Below are 24601 nucleotides of genomic sequence, written 5' to 3' on the forward strand. Positions count from 1 at the left end.
ATCAATTGCTTGAACGGTTAGCTGTCATATGTATGGAAATTATTGACCTTTAGGTAAGATGTCTATGTGAAAAAAACATCAAATTGTTGGCCAACAATTTCTTGTTTTTTCTTGGTTTTTTGGGGGTTTTTTTTGGGGTTTTTTTTTTTTGTGAAAATAAGCTCAGGTGAGCACCCACATGCATGCACATCTTATACAATAGATATTATAAATTAGAAATAAGAATGAAAATAAAATAATCATAAAAAAACAATATCTATGAATTAATTTACAAAAATAATAATTAAAAAAAATTGACAACATAAGAGCAGAGATTTGAGGGCCTAAGGAATGCCTTAGCAGGCATTTGAATATCAGGACAGAAATTTGGCAAAAAGGCACAAATTAGATTACAGATAGAAAACAGGAAATTTGAGAAATTGTAAAATTAAATTTACAGCTGGAATTTCAGGGTGAAATATATATATATAAAAAAATATATATACATATATATGACTTTGGAAAGACGGATGCATATCATGACAAATATTTATAAAGTAATTGCGAACAAACTGATAGACAGAAGTCTAAAGTATTGAAAAAAAATATAGTAACCATGGTAACCACCACCGTGGTCATTTGTAAGGCTTTACCTGATTGGTTGATGATGCTGGATCCTGTAGCGATACAGAGGCAGGTTGTGATCACATGACCCAAAATAAATTGTATAAGCAACAGAATTTAACATAGACCGAAATGTTTGCTATGTGCTGACATTTTATAAAATTCTATTCCAATAAAGAGTGTAATGAGAAATTTAAAAAAAAAAATTAAAGAAAAAAAATTAAAACATTGGTATTACATTAAAGTGGATGGGGCTTAAGATATATTAATTAAAATTACTTGGGTAAGACTTTTGGGAAAGGAGGTTTTTCTTTAAACACTCAAAGCTGGGAGCAAAAAAAAAAACAAAAACAAATGAAATTAATGAAAAAACTAATTTTAACCCATGAAATCATGAAGCATTCTGTTTTACTTCAGCTTGAAGTCTTGAGACTAGACTTTTGTGGAAAGCTACCAGTTTGATACACTTCACTGCTGCCAGAAGTTAATATTCTTTATACAAAGTTTGGTACTGTGACCAGGCTGTTTTTGAAAGTGCACAGTCAAACAGCCATGAAATGAAATCACACCAGCAGAATAGTACCTAATGTAGCTAGGTGAACTATTGAGTTAACATAGTGAATATGTGCATCAACAAATGTTTTGCTGGTTTATAAAAATCTGTCTGTTTTAAAGATAATTGAAATAATCTCAATGACTTGGAAGCTTGCTCTAAAGTTAATTATCTGTGTATTTTATGATTTGTTAAAAAAACTTTTCCAATAATATACACTTCAGTTTTGAATTCTTGTAAAACTTCAATTGTGGACCTTCAAAATATTGATTTATCAACTGCATTGCATATGTCTTGTGACAAATTTCTATCATGTCCTGTGCTACATTGCAACAAATCAGCTTTCCAAGTTTCCTAGATTGCTTTCTTACTAATTTTTTAGAAATAATACTTTAATGTTGTTTGAATTTTAATGGATAAATCTATGTATCTTAATTCTTGTCTTGATTTTTTTACTTTTCAATTATAATTTTTTGAAGACCAGATTATCAAAACACCATAGCACCTTAATCATCTGTAATATAATTTGCTTTGTAATTTTAAATCAATTGCTTCACATTTTCAATTTCATGATTTATGATATCAGAGTTATCTCCCTTGACTAGCATACACATTTATATCCTGAAATTTGGGTTATCTCCCTTCAAATATGTGTTAGATTTTCTTCAGATTTACTTTCAATAAACGTTAAATATTGTCAACAATTGGATACCTAGGAAGGGATTTTGTGTCATATCAAGGTAGCAAATCCCATTAAATGATAAATTTAGATAACTTGCTAGCTGATTGACTATTTGTTTTTGTCAATAACTTGCCATAAATTGTGCTCTTATTTCTGAAAAAAGCCTCACTTGCATCACCTGTACAAATCTTGATTTTATGAACAAACCAACCAACAGATGGACAGATCCCATGCCACAATAACATACGCTAGGACTTCTACACAAACAAATCAAATTCAAAAAGCCCATACATGATAAAACTCTTAGAAGAAGACAAACAATGAAAAGAATGAATTCGTAGCCAGCCCACAATATCAAATAAAGGGCAAAGGTCACGATCAATATGGGATGTAGTACTAATGTGATTATAAGCAGTGAATTACCAATGACAAACAAAAAGCCATACATAGGAGGTTTAACACTGTTTCTATTTACTGGAACATTCAAACAGATAACACATATCTTATAAACATAAAAAAGCTTAGATGTAACACTTAAATAGTAAGGCACAGTTCTTTAACCATGGAACGATTGGTAGGGATATCACTTAAACACTTGAACAATTAGATCAGTTATGTAGGAGAAACCATTGTAAAACATAAACAAGTAGGAATTTTTTCCCCACTGTCAATCTTGAACAATAAGATAGGACATACCTTCTTAACCCTTGAACAGTAAGGAAGAACATCCCTTTATAACTCTTGAACAGGTGGTAAGACACTCCTTTGTAACCCTTGAACGGTTTGGTAGGACTTCACTAGTGTAACTCTTGAACAGTTAGGTATGGTATCCTTTTACTACCCATGAATATAAAGTAGGGTTTTCCTTTGTGACCAATGAACAGTTCAATTGAACAATTACCTTTGTAAATCTTGAAAAGTAATGTAGAGGACATCCGTTTTAACTCTAGAGCATTTAAACAAGAGAAATCTTTTGAGTTCTGCCAATCCCATCCAACTGAACAAGTATAATTATCTCCAAAGCTTTTCTACCCCCAATGGATTCCTGGAGCCCTTAATGGGAATCCCAAAACTTAGTAGATACACCCTGGGGCAGCTATTGATCTTGTAGGGATAGAGATACTTGGCATTACGTTACTAGTTACGACCGACATAGATAACCCACCCACACCATCATAGACCCTTGAGGGCAGGTACTGACTACCTTACCATGATCAAAGTGTCTACAGAAGCAAAATATTTGCTCCACCAGTCCAGACTCTCGAGATCAAGGTCATCCTCGTCTTCTGTTGAACTCTTCTTCCTTTTCTTGTTCTCAGCTGTTTTCTTCTCCTTCTTTTCTGCAGCCTGAATGACAATATATAAGAAAACAAAGTTAAGATTACAAACACAATATGCATGCTGACATTTGATAATCTCAAATTTTCTTCAAGCTTTTGTATTTTTTTGGCAATGTACTGAGTATATAGCTGCATGATTTTACTGGCTGAGGCAAGTCTATGTCAATTCAAGGGAATTTTACCCCTACAAAGCTACAAAGGTAGGAAATGTCTGTGAGACATTAACACACCCCCACCCCACTCCCATAGATATTAGTATAATTGTTTGATGAATTTGGGGAAGTTGTCAAATGTGACCTCCGAGTTTGTCTGATGATCACCTCAGTCTAATGAAAGGTCCTCAAGATATGACATCAGTTTGGAGCAGGACCAGATGGAACAGACTGTACAAACATGCATAACACCATACACCCCCCTCCCCACCCCTCAATAAAATGGCAGGTTCCTAACAATAAGACTAACCGTATCTATATTAACTTGGGGATCCTTGTGGACCAGTGGTAGACGCTCATCAATCGTCACAGCAACATCGTCTGCTTTCACCGACACCTGTCCGTCGCTGATAATCTTTGGTGCATCTGGGTCCTTTCCTGTGAAATACCAGCGATGCATTATGGGTGAAATATTCTGACAATAGTTTATTAGTGAAGCAGTTAATTTTTCTGTTGATCTTTCTAAATGAAATCAGGATTGAAACAACAAGCCTGCAATATGCCAAGCCTTAAACAACTTGATTTCCTAGAATTGTTTAATATCAAAGAGTATTTTATTGAAATTTTTCTAGATAGACTTTTTTATTCTTCTTTACAAAACTGAAAAGGAAATGTCTTAATGCAAGTGTTTTGTGTCAAATTCTGACACCAGTATACAGTACAGAGGAGAGTAGAAATACCAGACAGGCTGAAAGGGTATCTTTCATATGGAAAAAATCCACATACATCGAAAAAAGTGTGTGTAATTGCAGATTATAATTAAGAATTTATACAAGACAAATTGCAGGTACAAATTAAGATGAATACACAGTATATCAGTCAAATAGAAAGAAAATAGGTTAAAAGTAAAATTTAAAGTGATTCTTAGAGAACTATGAAAGAAAGCAAAAGAATAAAGAACGGAGAAAAAGAAATATTTATCTAATAAATGAGAATGAAAAAATGATTCACAGAAACTTTTTTATTTGTAGATATTTAGTCATGAATACTTAATGATTTAATTTACACAACATTTGTTTGAAAATTTCAGTATGCATAAACTATACAAGGTGCTTGGATTACAAATATTGATCAATTATGGAAAATGTTTAGGTGAATATGTTGCGATATGAACATTATAAAGAATATTGACCAAGTGGCATGACAACTACTGATTTTTAAGAAGTAAAATAAATATATGGTATCATGCTTGATATTATTATTCTGTGATCCTATAACATCTAAAAAACTAAACTAAGCTTACAGACAAAATCAAACATATCCTTATCGTTTAAATATTAATGGTATTGCTAGACATTAAATAATTTTTACCAGAGAGTATTCAGATATATTTAAATAACATCATTGGTCACAGCACTAAATTTGAAATCCAATCTACTTCCTTCAAATTCCATCTGTAATCTTAAAGACAACATATAAATTTTACAATGAAACTTATTGACTATGTCTTAATTACTGTCTTTACTTGTTTCAGTCACAGAGCCATTCAAGTAAATAACACAGCATTTTATTTTATATTGAGTATATATGAAAAGACATGTGTCCAAAGATCCAGATCCAGTAAGCAAGAGTATGTTATGAACTAGGTAAAAGATTTGAGAGAAATATTTCTGCTGTATAACCAAAAAATTTAACCTAACTAGTAGGAATGCTGCTTAATTAAATCATCAACTTATGACAAAAAGAAATGGTTACGGCATGCTTTCTTTTCAGATCGGGAGAAAGCTCAAAGCAAAATGCCCCAATAATGCAATCCTGCATACAAGCCAAACAACTTAATTCTAAATTCTGAATTTGTAAAAAAAAGATCCATCAAAATGATGAGATCTCAAGTAGTAACAATGAAAAAAGGTTATATAATAATATATATCAAGCAATATAGGATGGTAGCTATTAAAGATAAAATTACAAAAGTTTGATTTACAAATATACTACAGCATTAAATAAGGGGTTTGTATATATATATACATTGGGGGAATATATGATGGCCTGTCTTTCCTCACCAAAATAACGGATCATCCTGATAACCCTAATTATATACTAATTACAATCAAATTTCCTTTCTTTTGCATTTCCTGAAGCTTCTTTTACAAATTTCAAACAAGCACTTTGCACTTTTGAAATTTTGTCTCAATATAAATTGTACAAAAGCAATTTCATCAAACAAAATAATTATTGAAATATCTAAATCAACGTTGTTTATAAATTATCTTTAAAAACATCTGATTTTATTCATCCCTGAAAAGGACAAAAAACTTTGACCCATAAACAAAGGGTGGGCTTATTAAAAGAAGATAAAGAACATTGTTTTCATTTTACTGAGCAGCAATAGAAATGGACGGGCTTATTACAAGACATGGGTTTATTGCCAGATAAAAAATGTGACCACTTTTTCACCATTTGATGTTTCTAATATCTCTATCTCTAGCAGTACAATTTAGCAGATTATCTAAGGGGAGATAATTAATGGATGTTGAGACAGACCATCAGACACTGTTATATATAATGGCCATGCAATTTCCTACCTGAGATGGGGCCTTCGCCCTCTATGTAGTAAAAATGAACACGATTATTAGAACCAGTTGTACCCAATAGAAAAATACAACAAAGCTGAATAATAAAAAAAATAAATTGTAGGATCAGATTTGGGTGGTTGAGTGGCACAGTGATTGGCCTTTCATCTAGTCCAGCGTTCCTTTCCTAAATTGAATATAAAAACAACAGCACCCTGCATACCCACATAGGTTTTCCCCTAGTACACAGGTTTCCTCCTACAACTGGGTATTATCCATCCAGAGTGATTAAAACAACCTAAAATTACTTATTTCACAATTATTGTAAAATAAATGAAATTTATATAAATTTATTATTATCAGAGCCTAAACTGAATTCATCAAGAAAACCAAAAATTTGTCTTAAACAAAATACAGACTGATGAGGTCTGTGGATGAAAAGAAGATGTATTTTGCTGCCCCCCCCCCTCAAAAAAAAAAAAAAAATTGGAAAATCTTGTCATGTTTGACCTAATTATTACATATATAATGATGACATGAATTGGTTGACCTTTCCAGTATGATTTTAATTGTATCTATTATTTTTTAGAAGGTATAAACAAAAAGAAAAGAAACAGAAGATGACCACAGTTAGAATAAAGTATAAAATAAAAGTAGAGAATTATTCAGTCCATTATAGATAGATATCAAATTGTACCTATTTCATTTCTGTTCAATTCTGGTATGCTGTACATGCTTCAAAATGGTTAGAAGATAATACAGACTACAAAAGCAGAACTATTCAGTCTTAAATTCTGACTAAATTCATCAATGTGATATGGTTTTTTGTAGTTTTTGTTATTGTATAATCATATTCTTAATGAATTTTATATTATATAAAAAACTTCAAATATGAATGCCCCCCACTCCCATGCATATATATATATATAGCTTGATGTTTTGATATTTGTAAAAGTTTTTAGATGTGTCCTTTTGCCTTGACTGATTATCATCTCAAAACGATATGGTGTAGAATTTGATGTTATGAGATGTCAACAATAAAATGACAAAGTATAAGAAAAAATCATGATTTTATGATGAGCTTGTTACATTTTTATAAACTCACAATCACCACACTATTATGATAAACACGTAAGGAGTGTGAATTTTTTTGTGATAAAAAACATAAAGATATACAAGGAACACACTACTCATTTATATTATTGTGATGAGCTCATGATGAGTACAAATCATTAGCTCACTGTCACAGTTAACTAATAGTGAGCTCATTATCATGCTCCGCATAACTAAGATATACTTATTTTGAGGACACTGTATAAGTAAAACTCATAATTAGCTCACTGTTGCATCACACTAGATACACATATAACTAAGATATACTGATTTTGAGGACAATTTTTAAGTAAAACTCATAATTAGCTCACTGTTGCATCAAACTAATAGTGAACTCATTACCATGGCAGACTCATAATGAACACTGTCCTAATAAACTCATAATAAACTCTCTCTCACAATAAACTAATAGTGAGCTCATCATCAAGGAAACTCATAATGAACACTGTGCTAATAAACTCTCTCTCACAATAAACTAATAGTGAGCTCATCATCAAGGAAACTCATAATGAACACTGTCCTAATAAACTCATAATAAACTCTCTCGCACAATAAACTAATAGTGAGCTCATCATCAAGGAAACTCATAATGAACACTGTGCTAATAAACTCTCTCTCACAATGAACTAATAGTGAGCTCATCAACAAGGAAACTCATAATGAACACTGTCCTAATAAACTCCTAATAAACTCTCTCTCACAATAAACTAATAGTGAGCTCATCATCAAGGAAACTCATAATGAACACTGTGCTAATAAACTCTCTCTCACAATAAACTAATAGTGAGCTCATCATCAAGGAAACTCATAATGAACACTGTCCTAATAAACTCCTAATAAACTCTCTCTCACAATAAACTAATAGTGAGCTCATCATCAAGGAAACTCATAATGAACACTGTGCTAATAAACTCTCTCTCACAATAAACTAATAGTGAGCTCATCATCAAGGAAACTCATAATGAACACTGTCCTAATAAACTCTCTCTCACAATAAACTAATAGTGAGCTCATCATCAGGAAACTCATAATGAACACTGTGCTAATAAACTCTCTCTCACAATAAACTAATAGTGAGCTCATCATCAAGGAAACTCATAATGAACACTGTCCTAATAAACTCCTAATAAACTCTCTCTCACAATAAACTAATAGTGAGCTCATCATCAAGGAAACTCATAATGAACACTGTGCTAATAAACTCTCTCTCACAATAAACTAATAGTGAGCTCATCATCAAGGAAACTCATAATGAACACTGTCCTAATAAACTCCTAATAAACTCTCTCTCACAATAAACTAATAGTGAGCTCATCATCAAGGAAACTCATAATGAACACTGTGCTAATAAACTCTCTCTCACAATAAACTAATAGTGAGCGCATCATCAAGGAAACTCATAATGAACACTGTGCTAATAAACTCTCTCTCACAATAAACTAATAGTGAGCTCATCATCAGGAAACTCATAATGAACACTGTGCTAATAAACTCTCTCTCACAATAAACTAATAGTGAGCTATGAAAATAATAATGACTCATTATCAACACAGTAATACTGAGTTACTTGGTACTTACAAAAAACAAATAGTTGGTCATGAATATATAAAGAGCTACACAATATTGGTGACAATATGAGGATATATAAAACAACATCCTATAGTGTTAAGTTATAGTGTCATTCTAGTATTTAATCAGACTAAACACTAGGGTCAGAAAATTTGTAGAATATCTATTTATTTTCAGAAAAGACCAGAATACTGTTTACAAAATGTTATGTCAAATTATCAGCTCATAAAAAGTTATATTGTCAAATAGTGAGCTCATAAAATGTTTTAGGGTCAAACAGTGAGCTCACAAGATGTTTTAGTGTCAAATAGTGAGCTCATAAAATGTTTTAGTGTCAAATTGTGAACTCATAAAATGTTTTAATGTCAAATAGTGAGCTCAAAAAATGTTTTAGTGGCAAACAGTGAGCTCACAAAATGTTTATGTTTCAAAATCTTTGCTTGAATTTTTTCCCCTTAGAAACAACTAGTCTTTTTGCATTTTTTTTTAAAGAAGCAATTTTTTTTTTAAATCTAAATGTACTTACATCATTAATTCATATTTAAAGGAGTAATAGGTCAAGACTGCTGGGTGGGTGATGGTTGGGGTGGGTTTGATTACAAAACAATATAAAAAAATTACTATTGATAGAATTTCTACTAGAAATACACTTCATACGGTTTTTTTTTCACAAGGCTTTATGTCAGATAAATATGGTACTGTAAACCAACTTATTTTCTTGGTGACTTAAACTCACACTTTCAATGTGTTCTTACTTCTTGTGGGGATTTAATTTCACAAGTTACAATTTAAGTGTGAGTCATCCAATTTCCAGGTAAGTATTTGACCAAATATAGGTTATTATATTGCAAAAACTTTTTAGATTAGTAAAAGCTTACTGAATGTGAAGGAATATGTTCTATGTCACTAAATCAAGATAACTTTACACCTGACAGGTAATTATCACTCTTTATCAGAAATTATCTTTCATATATGCACAGGATGTATTATACGGCAGTCTTCTCTCGGCTAACAAGAAACATAAACCAAAATTTACTTACTGTACCTGTGATTAAAAACTATTTAACAGCAATTGATTTTATTTGCCTGTGAAATATGCAAAAATTAACTTGGTTTACAGTAAATGAAAGCCATTAGGAATACAACATGTGCTGTTCCCATGAGTTTCTCCTTTCTCCACTATACAAGGGAGATAACTCATGATTCATCTGAAAGTTTGCTGCATCACAGCAATCAGACAGTGAATATTTTTAGGCTATACACAGGTTACAATGTCCACTTACCCTTTGCTTCACCTAGGGTAAAAATCATTTGAACCGTTTATATTTTTGTCAAAACAAACAACTTAAACAAGAAATAAGTGGGGAAAAACAAGTGATTTGTCCACCACTCTCACCAAAAAGAAAACAGGAAAAAACACCTTGTTTGATATAGAGAAAAGCAGTTTATACATAAAAACGCAAAAGAAATGAATTTAAAAGTATATTGACATAAATTTTGATGTAAAACCCCAAATGAGATGGGAGTTATACCCCTTGTCTGATGAGATGCAAGGCAGTTTGAAATGTATTTTATGACATCAAAATAAGTCTATCTCAAGCATGATGAAATTAAGGCTACAGATCGGCATATCAGATATAGAAGTTGTAATGGCAGTGATGTCCTGGATATTGAATTGATGCTTGTTGTGTGAATGTAAATAGTATGAGGACCCTTGTAAAATCAGCCAAACAAGAGTCCTATGAAATGAGCATAATATATCCAGTAACCTGATATAGTTATGCTCCTTTGTCAGATGAATTATGTCCCTTACCTGGAAACAGCTTGGAGATGATTGACTTGGCTTTCTTGGTCGTAGGTACATACATAAACTTGTGCAGGGAGTTGATAACATGAGTACCGACGAGAACGTAGCGCCCAAAATTACGACAGTCTACACAACGAATCGTAATGGGAGGACAATATAACTCATTTTCTGGAAGTTCCTGTAGGAAAAACATGTATTGTATATTATATTCATGAACCCATTTTTAACTTTTGAAATCATATCCTCATCATCATATAAAAGTCTGAATTATCTTTTTTATGTATGAAAGGTTGGAACAGAAAGTTCCCTGATTAATGCAATGAACATCAACTTGTAGCATCAAACAAAATCACTTTTCAGTTAATGATATTTTTTTTTTAAAGAGAGTGGTGACAAAACTACGTTCCAGAAACAGGAATATCTGGATATATTTTCTATCTTGACATTTAAGTATATCTATTATGTGCAGTTTTCTAGTGGTCTATTTCTTTGTTTTTGTAATAATCATTAATATCATTTAGATTTCTACTTTACCCACCACATCAAAGAACTTGACGGGTACATTGAAGTTTGGATTTTTCTTGCAAGTCTGTATGATCGATGACTGAAGGACCTGTCCTGCACACTCAATGTCAATACGAGGTTTGTCCACTGAGGTAAGCTGGACACGCTTCAGGTCTCGCACCCCCCAGAACAACACCTTTTTTTTGTAAAAGAAAATGTTACTGACATTTACCTCCAGAAGATTCATTGGAAAATTCATTAATTCACTGCAAAAATAAATAAGATCTGAAAACAGCAAGGTATAAGTATATGTTATGACATCCTTCACTGTAAAACATGATTTAGAGAAATGACTTTTTCAGGCATTTTCAGCATGCAGTCAAATCTCTAATCCTGTTCCTGAATTATCTGACATTCTGTCTGATCTGAACCCTGGGTATTCTGACATCCTGTCTGATCTGACCTCTGGGTATTCTGACATTCTGTCTAATCTGACCTCTGAATATTCTGACATTCTGTCTGATCTGACACCTGGGTATTCTGACATCCTGTCTGATCTGACCTCTGGATATTCTGACATCCTGTCTGATCTGACCTCTGGGTATTCTGACATTCTGTCTGAACTGACCTCTTGGTATTCTGACATCCTGTCTAATCTGACCTCTGGGTATTCTGAGATCCTGTCTGATTTGACCTCTGGATATTCTGACATTCTGTCTGATCTGACCTCTGGGTATTCTGAGATCCTGTCTGATCTGACCTCTGGGTATTCTGACATCCTGTCTAATCTGACCTCTGGGTATTCTGAGATCCTGTCTGATCTGACCTCTGGATATTCTGACATCCTGTCTGATCAAACTACAGAATATTTTGACGACCTGTTTTGAGTACATCAAAACTGTAGATACAATACCTTTATAGTCAGTATAATTTACATTCTAGAACTCCTTCTCCGTAAAGATGCTGAGGATTGGGAAGCACAGAACTGTACACAATTCTAAAACTTTTCAAATTAAACTTACCTCTATCCGATGCTTGCTAAGAACCGGCCGAATACCTTTTGGTACGGGCATAATAGGCCCACGATCTTTGTCAGAGGCGGCTGGGAGTTCAAGGGGAGGTAAATCCTGCCCAGACATGTCGCCAAATGCTGCCAACTGATGAAGGAATAAAAAGACATGATATGATTAAATAATATACAAAGTCATTCTTCCACTCTATGCCTTATTACAGCTGATACCTTTTATTTTATGTCTTTTTAACATTAATTGATGCCTGAATCAGAAGGACATTATAAGATTTTAAACATAGAGACTATTTTTTATATAGATATTTAGTCATGAGTTGAGTGATTTATCTTATATTTTAATGCAAACTGAGAGATTTTAAACATTTAATCTGAATTTTTCCATTTCTTGATTTGAGATTTATAAAAGTCAAAAGAAATAAAAATGTGAAAAGAATGAAAATGAAATGTGTATGCAAAGCATACAGAAATGAAATGAAAACTGTGTGTAACTATTCAAGTGAACTAAAATTACTTTATCTTTCCAAGAAATATTTTCTTTCTTTTTTTATAATGGATCAAAAAGATGAGTTACCAATGTCAGTAACTCAAGATACAATCGTATCAAATATAACTCATTTTGAATGTCTGCATAAATTTGAACAGTCTTTCTGATCTGTAAGTGGGAAGTTCACCAAGAGGAACTACACTTCTAGAGAAGTAGTTGTTTGAGTATTCAAACAAATCTGACAATGTGACCTTGAGTGATGGGAGATAATGGAATGTGTATCATTGTCATTTATTTACACAGAATTTTCTCTACAGAAACCTGAAGACAATACCATAAGCCTCATGGTTTATAAGAAGAAGTTGTTAAAAACTTTGTAAAGTCACTTACATAGATAAAATTCTTTAATCATAATATTACAAATGGATGTCATTTTTCACATATTTGGACCCCTGACCTTGAAATAAATCAAAGTCATTCATTCAATCAATTTAATAGCCATCTCTTGTAGCAAGAAACAGGCAACAAATGATGACACCAGGTCATAAAGTTCATTAGTAGAAAATGTCAAAACAGCCAACACTCTTATTTATTTATTACCCTATTATCAAAGATATTTCAGATCAGCTTTACATTTACATATTCAAGTTATTAGAACATACATTTGGACAGTTACAGCACATGTCAAAAGAAAAAGGAAGGGCAGAAAAGTAAAAGGAGAAACAAATTTTAGCTGGTATGCTGGATCTGAGTGTCAGATTGTTTACATGCAAGAAAATGTTGTGATAATGTAATGTACTGGTGCATGATGAATTCAGAATCAAAATAAAATGTAGAAAAGCTCCCTCAGCAAATGATGTAAGTAAATAAAACATTTTTTATATAAATGTATGATTTGTTTTAATAGTTTTCTTCACCTAACAACTTTTTGATAAAAGTCCCTATCAAGATGAAATTGCTTACGTCACATAATGGTATGATTTTAAGGATGGGATCTTTGATTTGAAATCAGCTTGAAAAAAATTTGGTAGGTATATTGTCAAGTGTGACCTTATTACTTGATAAATATCTATCAACAAAAAAAAACTCAAAATTATAAAAAAAAAACATTGTCATAAACAAGGCCCACAATAAGTCCTATTTCTATAAAAAAAATAAAGCCCATCCTTACCTTACAGGTGCTAATTCAGTGTCATGTAATAAGCCCACAAGTTACTTATTTTCTTTGAGTAGGAAATGATAGCACACTGGGCTTATTGCTAATAAATCATCTATGTAGTGCTAAACACTTGTGAGCAATAATGCTAATGAACCAAATGAGATATTCAGCATTATTTTGAAGTATTGTTTACAAATCTAGACAAATGTAAACCCTGTCATCACTTTATAATTGAAAGTAGAATCTACCAAGAATTAACATTATGACTCATTAGGGTGGGATTTTATTGTGCATCTACAGAGAAGAATATATGTGCATTTATACATAAAGTGTATATATATTGAACTATTAGTCTGTGATATACTTATTTATTTGTTTATCTATGTTTAATAAACCAATGACTTTGGGTTTCTATTGACCAATTTATCATTAAATTCAGTAAAAACTTGGAATCCTTAACGTTGATCATCAAACATTGGTTTGAATGCCAGACATAGACTACAAGTATAATATACTCAACAGAGCTGTGATGACTGGTCACACATCATACATAGGGTATTGTAAGGGAATGGTATATATACACTATTGTAGGATTCTAAATATATTGCTACAGGGTTAACTAGCATCGAACTGGGTAGTAAATAAAGAAATAAGTTACAAACTGAGACAATGAGTTATGTCCCCTTTAGCAGCACAAATACCCTACTTATAATGTCCTTTTCAAAACATCTCTTTGACATCAAACATCCTTCCTACACTTCACATCAATCCCAAATCATCTCCAATAAAACACATCCCTCCCACATCACACATCCCTCCCACCTCACACATCCCTCCCACATCACACATCCCTCCCACATCACACATCCCTCCCACCTCACACATCCCTCCCACATCACACATCCCTCCTACATCACACATCCCTCCCACATCACACATCCTCCCAGATCACACATCATCCCACACCAAACATCTCTCCCATACCATACATCATCCCAAACCACACATCATCCCACACCTCACATCTCTCCCATACCACACATCATCCTACACCACACATCATCCCACACCACACATCATCCCACACCACACATCATCCCACACCACACAGCATCCCACACCACACATCATCCCACACCACACACCATCCCATACCACACATCATCCCACACCAAACATCTCTCCCATACCACACATATCCCACATGACACATCATCCCACACCAAACATCTCTCTTATACCATACACCTCTCCTACACCGCAGTGTGCATCCTCCCATATAACACATCCCTAACAAAAATACTCCATCCAAACATGCCCCATACCACCATACTGTCTGACCAAGACCATTACACCATCTGACCAAGACCATTACACCATCTGACCAAGGCCATTACACCATCTGACCAAGACCATTACACCATCTGACCAAGGCCATTACACCATCTGACCAAGGTCATTACACCATCTGACCAAGGTCATTACACCATCTGACCAAGGCCATTACACCATCTGACCAAGGTCATTACACCATAACATCACCAATCAATCCTTCACATTACTCACATATCGTTTATCTATATCCTGAAGAGATTTTGTCACCTGTTAAGTTGTCAAAGACATGTGTCATTCTTATAGTATCATTCCTAAGTTTTTTTTTATACACTATGATTTTCAATATGCAAAAAATCATGCAATTTTTCAAAAATAAGTATGAGTACAATTTCGAGCTATGGAAATTTACAGCAGAGCAAAAAATATTTTCTTATCAGTGAAATTAAAAGATTAGTAAGCAGCAAATACGAAGAAGTTAAAAACTACATACCAAGCACAAACAGCCAAGATTTAAAATAAAGTCTAGATAATATGAAACAAAAAATGTCAAAAATAACAGGAGAAAAGTAGTAGGCATATGATACCAGTGGAATTTTCCTGGCATGAGGCGGAGTGAGATGGGCCTCGCGAAGGTCAGCTTCCTCGAAGGGGAACTACAAACGGGGATGACACATTACTACACACAGGGAGGAAAGCCACGCCCCGTACAGGGGGTGCACAACATGGTGTTGCAATAGCACACACGCACACACACGTACAATAACTGATATACATATATCAATGTCTTACATCTTAATTATAAGTAAACATAATTTTAGATAATATCTTTTTACACAGTTAATAATCTTACATCAGAAAACATCCAGTGTTCAGTAATGTAAACACAGTGCTTGTTATATATTCAAAACCCAGATACATAATTACGAGAATGAATACAGGATTGATGTTATATGGCAATCATTATCTTTGAATTCCAACACAGATGTTTCTATCAAATACTTATTTATAAACAGTTGTATTTGATCATTTCATTTTCTCATGCTGACTTTCTGCAATATTTGCTTTAAATACCATTCAGAAATTTAATGCCCACCTACCCTTTTCCCTGTATGTTAATTTGGGAATTAGTGAACCCCTAACAGTGCATTTATATAGAAAAGTCCTTCAATTTTTTTCCACCAACTGGGGGGAAGGGGAGATAATCTGTTTTCCTCGTTTTATATATTTTTCTTTTATTTGTGGCAGATATAAGCTATTCACATATTATGATTTTCAAATTTCCATCCATGGCAGAATTTTTATTTCATTTAAAGAGCTTCAATAAACTAAATGTGGAGGAAATATGAATATGAAATTTCACATTGAACTTGGATGTTATTAAAATCACAGCACTTTAAATCTAATATGATTTACCAGTTGTCGTCTTATTTATTGTAATACATCATAGGTTTGAATATTTCTTAATACAGAATACAAAATGCAGTCCTGTCAATCTTAATATTTTAGAATATTTCAGACAGATGCAAAACTTTACATCTGTCTATTTGTTATCATGAGTACACTACAACCTGTAAATTTCATGTTGTCATTTCAAATTTTCTATAAGTATGAAAGGTGATTTGAGTCCATATCTGTGTCAACAGACTGTGTACCTGTATCAAATTTACTCTTTGAGTCAAAGAGAGTTTTCCAGCATTGTGACTGAAACTTGTATCAGACTCCAAAACAAACAACACAAGAGAACACAACAATATCCAATCAGCTGTCAGAAATTACTATACACAAGTATCACATGCTGGTAATTCTCTCTTTAAGTGAATCACTTTTTTTAATGAAAAGTCAGTATATCAAAGGAATATAACCTATTTTGAGATATTCAATAAAATTTTGCTATCAAATCTGGCTTTAGGATACAAGGTTATTCAAATATTCAATAATGAGACTATTCTTTTCACAAAATGAAATAATATTTATGATAATGTGACTATTATTAATATTCAGTGACCTTTATAAATAGTGAGTGACCTTTATGAATAGTGAGTGACCTTTATAAATATCCAGTGACTTTTCTAAATAGTGAGTGACCTTTACAAATAGTGAGTAACCTTTATAAATATTCAGTGACCTTTATAAATATACAACACATAAAATCTTGGTACACATGCACTTGACCAACACCATACTTGACTGATAATCACAACAGCTAGGTCATACCTGCCTATAGTGGACACACAATTAGAAAAGCAGTGAGACACATTTCAGCCCAGGATGCAAATGCCTGAGGTCAAGGCTATTACCTAGATGTGTTTATAATGAGGGAAGGGGAGATAATTTCTATATAAGGGAGACAAATACATCATCTGTTTTTGAAATAAATTCAATGAATTTAAAAATAATTTTGGGCTGTATACAATGTATATCTGTGAAGTAATATTATTCAAAAGTGGATTTTCTTTATGAATTAAGTTTGCATATATTTAGTTTGAATTGACTTAAAAGCATACATGTCTGAAAGCTTTTTTTGTCAGAATAACGTAAAAAAAATTCCACTTTTGGAATATACATATGATACGTATATACTGATACATTTTGTGGTTTTAGATAGTGGGGAATACTTCTACTTACAGTCTGATTTGACAGAATAAAAGATGAAGAATAAATTCAGATGTTCGTACAACATAACAGTATATTCTTACTATTGTCCAATTACCATAAATCACCTGTTATGTACACTTACCTACCCACCTTACCATAAATACCATAAAATATCAAACTCAACCTTACTGACATACCACTTAGCTTTCATTTTACCCAAAGGGCAGATGTACTGTTGTTACTGTTAACAGGTGGTTGGGTGGCGCAGTGGTAAGGCACTCGCCTTTCACGTGGTCATCTGGGGTCCCATTCCCAGAACAGACATGAAAAAATAAGGGGTCACATGCCCAACCACATGGGTTTTCCCTGTGTTCTACAGTTTCCTCCCACAATAAAAATATCTCTGTGGCGCTTACATACATAAGTTGTGTTAATTTATTTCACGATTGTTGTAAAATGAATACATATCATAAAGATGTTGTTAACATCTACAACACAATTAAGACCAAACCAACACCATCATTAAGTATATTGGAACAAGACAAAAAGCTGCATGGTTTTTGACAAAATTGAGTTAGGGTTTGCACCTGGACAAACCTTGCACCAAGGCAAATCTGTGTTAGACCAGTTAGCAAGTAGAAATAATAGCCAAGACTGCTCGATCATTTTGTGATATATAGCAAAGAATGCTAGACCATAGCAGATAGAACAGTAGAGAATGCTAGAACAGCAGTAAATGCTAGACCATAGCAGATAGAACAGCAGAGAATGCTAGACCATAGTAGATAGAAAAGAGGTATATTAAAAAAAGTTAGGCCTTTGTTTTTGGAAATAGAAAATAATATAGGACTATCTGAACAAGAGATCCCAGAGGGATCTTGGCGCCCACCATTTGAGGATCTGCTTTCAGTTCTTGAAGATTTGTTTATTTTTTTTTGTTTGTTACAGGTGTTGTAAATATTTATGAACTGGTCTTCATTGAATGTACTCAAAGATGGCACAAGATATTTTTATTAAGCACCTATTAGCAAATATCATTTGAAAAAGATCCCAAAGTATTATTAGATAGCAGTCAGTTACAGGTGGATAATGGACAATATGCTTGTGCTGTATTACTGTCGACATCCAAGATGGCTGCCTGTGGGCCACCTTGATTTCAAATCAGTCCAAAAAAGGTACAATGCACAACTAGGGACCAAGGGAAACCAATATCTATGAAATATCAGAAGGATCCATCCAGTACTTCCTCAGATATAGCAGTAACAAGATTTTACTCTCAAAATCCAAGATGGCTGCCTGTCAGCCATCTTGATTTCGGATCCGTCCAAAAAGGTATAATGCACAACTTGGAACCAAAGGGAACCTGCATATGAAATTTGAGAAAGATCCATCCAGTACTTTCCAAGAAATAGCAGTAACAAACTTTTAGATTCAAAATCCAAGATGGCCACCTGTCTGCCATCTTGAATTCGAATCAGTCCAAAAAAGGTACAATGCACAACTAGGGACCAAGGGGAAACTGCATATGAAATTTGAGAAAGATCCATCCAGTACTTTCCAAGAAATAGCAGTAACAAAGTTTTACTTCCAAAATCCAAGATGGCTGCCTGTCGGCCATCTTGAATTCGAATCAGTTCAAAAAAGGTACAATGCACAACTAGGGACCAAGGGGAACATGCATATGAAATTTGAGAAAGATCCATCCAGTACTTTCCAAGAAATAGCAGTAACAAACTTTTACTTCCAAAATCCAAGATGGCCACCTGTCTGCCATCTTGAATTCAAATCAGTCCAAAAAAGGTACAATGCACAACTAGGGACCAAGGGGAAACTGTATATGAAATTTGAGAAAGATCCATCCAGTACTTTTCCAGAAATAGCGGTAACAAACTTTTACTTCCAAAATCCAAGATGGCCACCTGTCGGCCATCTTGAATGCGAATCAGTTCAAAAAAGGTACAATGCACAACTAGGGACCAAGGGAAACCTGTATATGAAATTTGAGAAAGATCCATCCAGAACTTTTCCAGAAATAGCGGTAACAAGAATTGTTTACGGACGGACGACGGACGGACAGACGGACCACGGACCACGGACGCAGGGCGATTTGAATAACCCAACATCTATTAGATAGATGGTGGGCTAAAAAAGGCAACAATAAAAATGTTAGATTCCTGGACAAAAAACAACAAAAGATGTTTTACCATAGCAAATGAAATAAATGAAAGAATGAAAAAGATGAAGCAATGGAAGATAGACTATTGCGAAGAATTAAGAAATTACCAGAGGAAACGAAGTATCCAACAGATTATCAACACAATTAAGCTAACAAGATCCAATACTGAAGACATATTAACACATAGCAAGATATCATATAAATCAAGGCAAAAGAATAATAGAATATATCATATATACTATACCAAATCTGACAATAAGATAACAGATTAAAAACAGTCTAACAAGCATGGGTTACAATCAAATAAAAGCTTACTCAGCAAATTTATTAAAATATTAAAATGATAGCTCTGTTTTTTCCAATTAAAAGTCTGATAACATTTTAAACTTTGAAATTTTAGAAAATAAAAAGTAGATGATTTTTGCATCTTGATTACAAAAATATATACTTAATATATATATATATATATATATGTAACTATCATTATATCAATGGTTTCTTTACAAAACTTGTTCCAATATAGAAGCCACTAACATCATCTGATTTAAGATATTGGAAAGGAAATCAATGCCATGTCAAAGGGACATAATTTCAAATCTAGGGGAGATAATTTTGTACAAAAACATTATATATGAATAAAACTTTCAAAGAACAAATCAATTTCAATCTGAACAATGAAAAAAAATATCAGATTTTAAAGACTCGGCAATGATTTATTTCTAGATATTGTACAAAAATTTCTCAAAAGAACAAGGCGACCATATTGTGACTACAACATGCAGATTTCATCCTTTCATCATTCACTTTTATCCTAACTACAGACCGTCTTGTACATGTATGCAAGCTTTGTATGTTGAAAATGGGGCAATTCACTCCATGCAAGTCTATTGAAAAGCTTGACGATTCACGGACAAAAACCATGGACTATATTCATGATCGCTACTTGTTTCTACTCACAGTTATATTTCTTTCGATATATATCACTGTTTTATAATATCATGCTGAAAATCATAAACGGATAATGCTGCTTGACAAGTGTGACTCAGACATTCCTAAAGTGCAGGAAAGTGATTGGTTACCTGTAAGAGTTCAAAGGTTGCCAGCAATTCTCCGGCACGATCTGGCCCTCTGTGGACATCCCACCATTCCAAACGCGGAGGAAATTTCGGCGTTTCGTATTTCTCATTGCTTTTCTTGACCACTGGCTTTGTAATGGATCGTCCAATAAACTCGGACTTGCCCTATACATTCAAAAGAAATCAACCAAATAAAAAATCATATACATCGTTTGAAAGCATTATCAAAGCTGCAGGGCATTTCTAAAATTCATATATAGTTCATATTTGTTCAAAATCTCTTATATTTTGTTAACAAACAACAATTCAAGTAAGGCTAAAACACATTAATCTTTATGACATTGAAAACAAGGATTGACATGACATGTTCAAATATCAACAGGTAACTGCACAAAATAATCAGTCATTTTTATATGTTTACTTATTTACTTTTTGTCTAAATAGCATGTCAATAAACATTATACAACATTAACGGCTCCATTTCCAAGTCAAGTATACAGTGTGGTACCATTGAAAAAGCTAAATGCTACACACATCTTTCAGGAATTCCAGTTTCGATAGTATAGACAAAACTAACAAGTAAACAAATTTATACTCAACAAAACCATCAAGGTCTTTGTTTTGTAATTCTAGTTTTTTTCTCTGTCGGTTTTTATCTTTTTTATCTTTATTTCCTGAAGTTTTCTTGGAGTCACAACTATATTATGGTCAGCAGCCAAAGTGCAAAAGATCTTTTACTACTGTGTTACTAAGGAACTGACTGATCATCATTGCTTGAAAGAAAAAGGTTAGATGCATCACTTTGCCAAGAATCCAGTTCTCAATCACTTCATAACCCATGAAAAGTGAGCTAGGCTTTTAGAAATTCTGATTGCATGAGTGTTGACAGAATATATGTACTTAGAGATGAAATCAAAATACCATATAAATATTACTATTATAACCTTGACCTCATAGTTATAAATACATTGACCTTAATTTCGCATATACTCATACAAATTTTTGACCTGTTCAATAATTTGATGTATATATTATCCTGTTATCTTATTCTATTGATCATATCATTCACAAGTTTATGTGCAGTTTTCAAATCGTGAAACTGTAATATTTACAAAATGTAAGTGATATGAAAACTACTTAATACATAGAGGTGCACATTTTTTATTTTTGATATACAGTGAGATCGTATAAGTTTACAAGTGTATAAATTGCTCTAAATGTATTGCATAACACCATGATATGCAAAATCATGTTTTTGTAGGTCTTAATTTCCAGGATTTAAGAGAAAAGAAAAACAGATAATATTTATATATACGATCAATGAAGTAATGACGAAAGTACAGACAAGTGAATTGTCAAATTTTCGAGGCAATCTGCCCCTTTATCAAGACACAAATATTATCAAATGTTTTATGTAAATCTTGGTACATTATGCAGTCTTCACTAAAACCCATACGCAAGGAAATAACCTAAGGAAGGGAGAACAGAACAATGGTATTGTGATCAAACCAGCTGACAAGATCGATCATGATTTGACATTAGAACATGCTCAATAGGTTGATGCTACTATTAACAGGATACTTAACAAAGGCGATATAGATACAGATACAACAGAATTTGTACGCTGTGATTCCCCAAGGGCAGACAATTTCTACCTCCTCCAAAAACTCCCCAAGACTGGTAACCCTGGTAGACCTATCATTAATTCGATTGGCCATCCAAAGAAAAAAAATTCAAAGTTCATTGTCACTTAAGACCTCATGTGGAAGACCTACCATCTTACCTGAAAGCTGCCATAGACAATCTGAAAACACACCATGTAGCAATCTACCTGAAGATACGTTCTTGGTAACTATGGATGTAGTCTCCCTGTACACCAACATCCCACACAAGGATGGCATCTTAGTTTGCTGTACAGCATGGGACACTAGGGAGTACACACATCCTTCAACAGATAGTCTGTTATAACTTCTGAAGTTGGTGCTCATGTTGAACAACTTCACATTCAATGGAGAGCACTTTCTACAAATCAGTGTTGAGAATCTCTTGAGAATTTCATTTGTTTTGCAAACAAATTCCACAGGACCATTAAGTCAACTGCTGACATCTCCAGAGAGAAAAAACACTTTCTTGGACACTTGTTCAATACTCACCAATGGAGAAATAAGCACAGATTAACCCCTTGGACACTGACCAGTACCTTCGTCCATCTAGTTGTTTCTGACAATGACGTCTTTAGAAGCCGTTTACTCAACAGGGGAAATAAAGCAGCTCTGTTTGACCATGAAATTGATAGAGTTAAAGAACTACACATGGCTAGTACACTTGAATACTAAGTCAGACCAAAAACTGAGAGAGTGCCTCGTGTGGTGACCTTACATCTGGCATGCCACCATTGTCAATGATCTTCAAGAAACCCTGACAAATCGTGCTGTCGTCCAGTAAACTTCAGAGCATTTTCCCGGAACCACTAATACTAGCTTATCACAGATGCAAAAAAACATCAAAGACCTGGTGGTGAGCAGTAAGCTGCCAACAACTTCCCACACTCCTGCAACTGGCTGTTTTGCAACATGTAACAGTAAGAGGTGCAAGCTTTGTCCGTATACTCACATTACCAATTCAATCAAATGTGAGGTCAACGGCCATTAACAGTACGTGGAGGAGACCGAAATGTCACTTAATCTCAGGATCAACAATCACAGATGTTCTATTAAACAGAAAGACACAGATCTGCTTGTAGCAAGATATTTCAACATGACAAGCCACATGTGGCATGACATGCAGGTGGTACCCATTGACCACTGCAGGAGTTGGGGTGACCAGCAATGCCTCAGTAAGTAACAACACTGGATCAACAAATTCCAAACCTGCTACCCACTGGGCAACAACGAGAGATGATCTGGCTGCTTCAAACACACTGGGTCATACATACCTGGCAGTCGGTACATCTATTGCCACCATTGAGGCAACTAGTGTGTGATTAGGATTGCCCTACTAATGTTTTTTTCATAACTGCATTTCCCAATTTATTGCACTTCTCATTTAGTTCCTCTCTGCTTTTGTTCCTATTTAAAATTGGTACTGATTATTAACTCTATTCCAAAAGTAAAAAATCTAGTGTTCAAGGGCGAGTTAACGAATCTAGGGTCTATTCAACCACATTCAAAATATTCTTTTTTATATAAATATTTTTTTTGCATTTAACTGGTGATATTTAGTTTACAGTTAACTCCTTTTCTCAGAGTGTGACACAAATTGTTTTTCTCTTCGATCACATATATGCTCAATGGCTACAGTGCACATGTACCGAAATTTATATGAAACATTTTTGTTATTTGAATGACAATCTTTCATACAACTTAAGACATTTTTTTCCCCTTCAAAGGGGCTTCAGCATCCATTGACCAAAGGAATTATCAAGATACCTTCTTACTTCATTGATCATATATCTATTCCCGTAATATGTCTCCAACAAACGTTTGTTTAAAAGTACCCATGAGTACAAAACAACACAACAAATATTAATTACTTTATGGTACATAACTCAAAATTAATTACTTTATGGTACATAACTCAAAATTAATTACTTTATGGTACATAACTCAAAATTAATTACTTTATGGTACATAACTCAAAATTAATTACTTTATGGTACATAACACAAAATTTCATTGTAAATATAAGAAAGGTACACAAGGTAATGGTACACTGTTTGTCAGGAAGTTAAATGTGTAGGTCTAGAATATGTTATTGACATTTCAAAATAACTACTAATTAATGTGGTGTTAACATTGCATGCTTACTGGATACAAGATCTAATGCATGTAACATGTCAACCGGGGGTTCA

At 33.6% G+C, this 24601-nt stretch overlaps 1 protein-coding gene across 1 annotated transcript in view; it reads right to left on the bottom strand.

Moving 5' to 3' along the window:
• The window catches only part of LOC132556982 (otoferlin-like), a 220725-nt gene that overhangs the window by 77777 nt on the left and 118347 nt on the right, over nucleotides 1-24601 (bottom strand). The window contains exons 23-29 of the mRNA XM_060221446.1: nucleotides 20755-20916; nucleotides 15489-15557; nucleotides 11919-12053; nucleotides 10931-11092; nucleotides 10399-10570; nucleotides 3637-3768; nucleotides 3048-3178 (exon numbers count right to left, since the gene is read on the bottom strand). Of these exons, the coding sequence (XP_060077429.1) occupies nucleotides 3048-3178; nucleotides 3637-3768; nucleotides 10399-10570; nucleotides 10931-11092; nucleotides 11919-12053; nucleotides 15489-15557; nucleotides 20755-20916 (963 nt within the window). The remainder of the gene's footprint in view (nucleotides 1-3047; nucleotides 3179-3636; nucleotides 3769-10398; nucleotides 10571-10930; nucleotides 11093-11918; nucleotides 12054-15488; nucleotides 15558-20754; nucleotides 20917-24601) is intronic.

Source organism: Ylistrum balloti, unplaced genomic scaffold, assembly GCF_031769215.1.
Source record: "Ylistrum balloti isolate Yb309-2 unplaced genomic scaffold, AGI_CSIRO_Ybal_v1 Utg370612, whole genome shotgun sequence".
Lineage (NCBI taxonomy): Eukaryota > Metazoa > Mollusca > Bivalvia > Pectinida > Pectinidae > Ylistrum > Ylistrum balloti.